This window comes from Vespa mandarinia, chromosome 7 (genome assembly GCF_050613455.1).
Source record: "Vespa mandarinia isolate Hongniang chromosome 7, ASM5061345v1, whole genome shotgun sequence".
In the NCBI taxonomy this organism is placed as follows: Eukaryota; Metazoa; Arthropoda; class Insecta; order Hymenoptera; family Vespidae; genus Vespa; species Vespa mandarinia.
In genome coordinates this window covers 6,030,461-6,037,500 of record NC_140816.1, presented here as the reverse complement: position 1 = coordinate 6,037,500, position 7,040 = coordinate 6,030,461, and the positions used below count along the sequence as shown (strand labels likewise).

The following is a 7,040-nucleotide window of genomic DNA, read 5'->3' as shown; positions in this document are numbered from 1 at the left end:
TAAAGTTTTATCCCTATGAGAGTGATAAGAATAAATATGAAAAATTAATAAAAATTAATAGCAAAAATGTAATTATCAAAAAATAATCGATTGATCGATCGATCGATCTATCGATCGATCAATCAATCAATCTATCTATCAATCAATCAATCAATCAATCAATCAGTCAATGAATCAATCAATCAATCAATCAGTCGATAATGCTCTCGTACGATTCTCGTAGAAGATCGTGTGTGCTTCTTAATAAGCATGTCAGCTTTGCAGCGATTAACCGATCGAGAACGGCGGGACCGACTCGATCTCTGGCCCAAGTCTAGTCTCGGAAGCCGGACCCCGGTTACCCGGAGAACAGAGTGAGAAACAACACTCACGCACAGGTTTTGTCAGGTAGTCAGAGGAAGCGCATATTATGTAATATACATATACTACGTCACTTATTTTTTACACCGTACTCTCCCATATTTGGTTCTCTCGTTTTTCTTTCATTGTTTTCATCATTATTATATCGGTAAAAAAGGTCGCAATAATAAGGTTCACGATGAGGCACTGAACGAAGGCTCCACCATCGTTCGTGCGAATCACGTAACCGCAGCACCTTTGTTCCGATGACCCAGACCGCCCAACCCCCGCCCCCAATACCACCACCACCACCAGCATTCTCTTTTTAACGTTCAGGCCCAGTCTCACCCCCGATTGAAACCCCCCTTCACAACTACCACGAACGACGTCACCTTCGAAATCTCACGACTACTCTACTACGCGACTACCAGAGAGGGAGACGTTTGTACATTATTATTTAAAGTAGAGAGCGAGAACGTAGTCTCGTCTACGCTCTGCCCTAGTTGTTTTCTAGCTGTTGTTAATTGTTGTTTTTATTATTATTGTTGTTGTTGTTGTTGTTGTTATTGTTATTGTTATTGTTGTTGTTGTTGTTGTTGTTGTTGTTGTTGTTGTTGTTGTTGTTGTTGTTGTTATTGATTTTAATTGTTGTTATTATTATTATTATTTTTGTTTTCGTTGTTGTTCTTGTTGTTGTTCTTTGCTCAGCGCGACTCTTTTCTAGGGGGAATTACGAGGAAGCGGGAAAGCGAATGTGAAATGCGCGCAACCGAGATATATATAATATATATATATATGCTAAACGAAACGAAATATCGAGAATACAAAAAAGAAAAAAAAAGCCCAGGAAAAATGCAGGAATAATACAAAAAAAAAAAAAAAAAAAAAAAAAAAAAAAAAAAAAACAAGCGAACGAATACGGAACAGGAAAAAGAAAAAGAAATCAGAAAAGAAAGATACGAAAGAAAGCAACAAAAACCAGAAACCTTGTCTTTTTACTCTCTTTTTCTCTATTTCTTGGTGGTCTTGTCTGTGTATACAGAACGCGATTCGCACCAATCTATCATTGCACAAGTGTTTTGTGCGCTATGAGGACGACTTCGGGTCATTCTGGATGGTGGACGACGCCGAGTTCGTAAAGCGGCGGCATCTGTCCCGCGGCCGCCCCAGGAAATATGACCAAAACCCATCATCCACTCCACCCCACCTCTCCGCACAGTAAGCACTACCACTTTTTAGAATTCTGCTGGCTGGCTGGCGCGACGTTCTGACCTTGACGCGGTACATTACGAACGTGGCGACCGGGACGATTTCGCTTGGTCGTTGTCTTCCAAAAGAAAAAAAAAATATAATAATAATAATAATAATAATAATAATAATAATAATAATAATAATAATAATAGTAATCATAATAATAATAATAATAATAATAATAATAATAATAATAATAATAATAATAATAATAATTTAAAAATCAAAAATATATATATACAAAAAAAAAAAGAACGAACAAACAAAGAAAAGAAGTGATAAATTATAAACGTACACAGAACGGATTTTTTCGCCTATTGACTTTCTCCCTTATCGTTTTTTTTAACTTAATCGATAATGTTCAAATTATTATCGTGTAAAATTTTCTCTCGCTTGATTACTACATATGATATAACTTATTTACAATTTCTTCGTAGGTTTACGATCTACGTTAATGCATATCATAACGATAAAGCCCGACATTTATTCTTTGATGTATTCGATATGAAACAATAAATAGTCGCAACGATATGGAATCGTTCGTTATGATAAAATTGGACAGTATAAAATAAATAATAATTCATATCGTGGCAATCTTTGTTCGTCATTTTCGTACAAATATTGAAATATTTGCATATTGAAAGTCAACGGGACGAAGAAAGTCTGTGAATGATCCAACTCCTTTGAAAAAAAAAAAAAAAAGAAAAAAATAAACCATAGGAAAAAAAGAAAAAAGAGAAAAAAATTTACAAAAAAAAAGTAAAAAAAAAAAAAAACAAAAAAAAAGAAAGCAAACAAAAAAGAAACAAAAAAAGAATGAATTCCGCATCATGCCTGCCTCGAACGCCTTTAGATTCCGTATCCTTAAAAACAAATTTAGCCCTAGTACGATCCTAGTAAGTTCTTGTTTATGATCAGAGGTGTTGTTCGCGATTTCTTCGTTTCGATATGAAAGACTTTTCTTTTTCTTTTCTTTCCCACTGATCTGTCGATCAATTGCAAGAAGACAAAAAAAGGAAAAAAAAAAAAAAAATAAACAAACAAAGAAAGAAAAGTTACGGAAACGTGTGCAAAGTGATATGTAATTGGTAAAAGGAAATTTAAAAAATTTTTATGTAATATTTTCTAAACCTCTGCTCGTAATAAACAGGAGACAACCCCCATAGCACATCCCCGTATATACATAATATATATATATATATATATATAATATATATGTATATATATATATATATTATATATATATATATAGTACCGTAGTCCAAAGCTCTAAAGCACAGCTAAAAGAGCTTAAGACCTGCACGAACCCTGCAGGAGCCCAGCCACAGGACGATTGGTCATAACTGCAGGATGATATATATATATATATAACCGATGTTATTTTAGTGGTTGTTGCCCGCATGAATGCTCCGAACGATCGTGGTGATATCGTTCATTCGAATCTATGATATCTACCACTCTAAAGATATTACCCTTTCATATTCCTTAACCGAACCCTTACGAAATCTCCTAATAAAATTCGCTTCGATTATATTTCACAGCGCTTTTGTCTAGTGTCGGCTCTTAATAGCGTCTTGCAAAAGCGAAAGCGTGCGTTCGTGTGAATGAGCGTGTGTTAAATTGTTCTCTCTCTCTCTCTCTCTCTCTCTCTCTCTTTTTCTCTTTCTCTCTCTCTCTCTCTCTCTCTCTTTCTCTCTCTCTTTCCCTCTCTCTTTTTTTCTCTCTTTTTTTCTCTCTGTTTCTCTTATTTTTTCGATATTTCTTTTGAAAATTATTTTTAATTCGCTATTTTTATTCTTTTACTTTGTTTTTCCTCGAATCGATAATTGTAGGTTCGCTTTTGTGTTTTTCTACTCCCATCCCCCACCCCCCTTCCGTCCTTTCGATAAGAAAGCATATCCAATTATTAATTTTTCTTTTGTCATTCGAATGTATATCATCCTCATGGCGATAGAGAAAGAAATCATTTCGAACGAGATAATGAAATAATGTATTTTCCATTTGTTATCCTCAACGATATTCTTTATTTTGTTGTTGTTGTTGTTGTTGTTTTTTTTTCTTTTTTTTCTTTTTTGTTCTCACGAAAAGAAAAAGAAGTGAAAAAAAAACTTGGTTGACGATTTACTTATTTTTTCTTTTTTCTTTTTTCTTTTTCTTTTTCTTTTTCTTTTTTTTATGGTTCGTACTCCCGCGCGAAAGATTTATAATATTAATTTATCTTTCGTATTTCCTCATTGATTTCGTCCATAATTCTTCCTAAGTTTGTACGAATGATATCTGGTTGAATATAAATGTCTCGGAAGAGCTAGCCTAGCTAAGCGCATGCGTATATTATCTATGTAAATCGTACGTCACTACTCTATAGTCACGGATGATACGGAATTCTCCATTCATCGCTACAACATATCTATCTTCTAACATCAGGTACCTAAAAGGATACGTACTAATTATCGTATTGTCGATTAACATTCAGAATTCTTATTAAATAATCTAAATAGTTTTAAAAACTTTTCGATCTATTTTTATAATCTCTTTCTATATCTATCTACCTATTTATCTATCTATTTTTATCTATATTTACTCTCCTCTATTTCTTGTGCTTGCTCACTATCCATCTCTCTTTTTCTCTCTATCTCTCTATCTGTCTATCTATATCTATCTATCTGTATCTCTCTCTCTCTCTCTCTCTCTCTGTCTCTCTCTCTCTCTTTCTCTCTCTCTTTCTCTCCTAGTATCTATAGTTCTTCCTATCTTCCTTATCTCTTTCTCTTTTTATCTCTTTCTCTTTTTCTCTCTTTCACTTTTTAATAAAAATTTTCTCTCTTTTTATCGTTATTCAGCGCTTTCAAGTTACTTTATAAATGGCTCGAAGACAACGTTTTTTTGTTTTTTTACCATATCTCTTCGCATGCTCGAAATATCGATCTCTCGCAAAAGGTGCTAACACGAAGTGTCTGAGAAAAAAAAAAAGAAAACAAAAAAGAAAAGAAAAGAAAGGGAAGAAAAAGAATGTCTCCGTTGAGAAAAGCCTCGTCAATTATTTAAAACAATTGTCAATTGATTTGCGAGGGAACTTTTGAAAAGATATGATACTTTTTCAATTTATTAAAAAAAAAAAAAAATAAAAAAAATAAAAAAAAGAAAAAGAAAAAAGTATCTCTCTTTCGGACTTCATACGTACACTTGGCAATTTTACTCAAATATACCGACAAATACCAGTTCGATGGAAGAAATACACGAAAGGTAAGCTCAGGTAAATCTGAAAGCCATTTATAAGTAACGTAATCGTTTCGCATAAACATTCTATTAGAATGCATTTCGTCTGAGTTTAAGAAAAAGAAAAAGAAAAAAAAAACAAAAAAAAAAACAAAAAAAAAACAAAAAAAAAAATGAAAATAAGAAAAAAAGAAGAAACAAAAAGAGAAAAGAAAAACCGAAAAAAGACAGAAAAAAAAAGAAAATTTAACTAACGAAGAATAATGTGAAACGAGGGCGCTTTTTTTTATTCAACTTTTTTACATACTTCTAATCTCACTCGAAATCTTCCGGACCGATTGGACGAGTGGGGTAAAAAAAAAAAAAAGAAAAGAATAAAAAAGAAAAGGTAGTAGGTAAGAGTTTTCAAACTCTTCTTTTTCTAATCCTTTTTAAAAACTTTTTTCTATTGTATATATATATATGTGTATTTTTACTATAATTCTTTTAATATCATACTTTTCTATCTACTCTTCTATCTCTATTGAACTTTCCCTTTTCCATTTTCTCTCTTTTTTCTATCTTACCTTTTTAATATGTCTACATATTTATAATATCATAAAATACACACATTTACACACACACACACACACACACACACACACACACACAAAGAGACACGCTTTACACACACATCTTTACTTTCTAGTTCAAACAGAATATATCTCACGTACACGTAGACACGAGACTAAGATACTACTCAGATCAGTCATTTCTTTTTCTCTTCTTTTTTTTTTTTTTTTTTTCTTTTTTTTTCCAGGAAACGACTATCGTAAAACTATCCCATGTATTTCTAACGTATTTTTCTCTGTCGATATTTAGGGGCGTACCATCGAAAAGTCCAACGCTCACTCATAGTCCTACGATGTATGGTGACGCTCTAAATGCCAACCTCCAGGTAACTATCAACAATTAGACTATTTTTTATTCTAATATTAAAAATTTCAAGTAAAACTATACTTAATTATTAATATTATCGATTATAAATTAAAATCCAAAGTCTAAAGAAATTTTTATAATAATATTATATTATTTCTATTCACCATATCAAAGGGATAATATAATAGAAAAATTATACAATTGTCACAATTGTCATGAGAAACTATGTTAAGTTTATTATTAAATATTAATATGTTCTAATTTCACGATCCACATACATGTAAGGGTTAAAATAAACGTGACGTATATGTCACTACGGCAATTAGGTATAATGATTTGTAAGTCCAATAGTAATTTAAAAAAAAAAAAAAAAAAAAAATGATTGTTTCTTCTTTACTATTTTGGAAATAAAGTCGAGCCTTACGCCGCGTACATACACATAAAAATGGATGAACGACAGATGTGAAAATAAATTCTAAGCCTACCGAAGACATCTTTATAGCCATCTAAACTGCAAATCAAAGAAACATTGATTATTGCTTCTTCCCTCTCGTAAGCACTTTTCGATCGTATTTCGAAGAGACTCGAGAAGATTTCGTTCATGTGTTTGCCCGTGTATGTCCACGTGTGTATCCACGTATTTGTATGCGTGTGTATACGCGTGTATGTGTGTGTGTGTGTGTGACGAATGCATCTATAAAAAAATCAGCGAAAGCACAAGAGGCATCGATAACTAACCGTCTAATGCAATTTGAGTATTTCCAGGCTGCACTCGGGGAGTCTAATATGGGATTTTTAAATAACTCGATGTGTACGTCGACAGCAACGAGCCCGGATAAAGAGCACGTCTTGTCTCACAACGATCTAATGTAAGTAAGCTCATCGTAATCGTCTATTTAAACAGATAAAATAAGATATAAACGTGGCAAATATCGAAAACGTTAATTTTAAATATTCGAATTTTCTATTTAAAAAAAAAAAAAAATTAATATCCGATTAAATTCTAATTTTATTATAACCTTATTATACACATTTTTATATCATATTGATTATTTTCCATTCGAATCTTATAAAATATTTGATAACGTTGTGCTAATTCAAGCGATATCATGAAGCACGGATAGAAATTAAAAAATTTGAAGTTATATAAAATTATTTGAGAGGATATAGAAAGAAAAGAAAATATTAGAAAAATACAAAGATATATAAGATATATAAATATATATATTTATATATATATATATATATATATATATATATATGTATGTATGTATATGTGTGTATGTATGTATGTATGTATCGAAATGATCTAATTA

At 31.8% G+C, this 7,040-nt stretch overlaps 1 protein-coding gene across 18 annotated transcripts in view; it reads left to right on the top strand.

Annotated features, from left to right (window-relative positions):
- FoxP (forkhead box transcription factor P) overlaps positions 1-7,040 on the top strand; it is a 288,984-nt gene that overhangs the window by 278,976 nt on the left and 2,968 nt on the right. For 16 of the 18 annotated variants that reach the window (XM_085658133.1, XM_085658138.1, XM_085658135.1 and 13 more), the window contains 3 exons: positions 1,382-1,557; positions 5,668-5,743; positions 6,481-6,593. In XM_085658133.1, the coding sequence (XP_085514259.1) occupies positions 1,382-1,557; positions 5,668-5,743; positions 6,481-6,593 (365 nt within the window). The remainder of the gene's footprint in view (positions 1-1,381; positions 1,558-5,667; positions 5,744-6,480; positions 6,594-7,040) is intronic. The other 2 variants (XM_085658137.1, XM_085658136.1) reach the window with 2 other exon arrangements.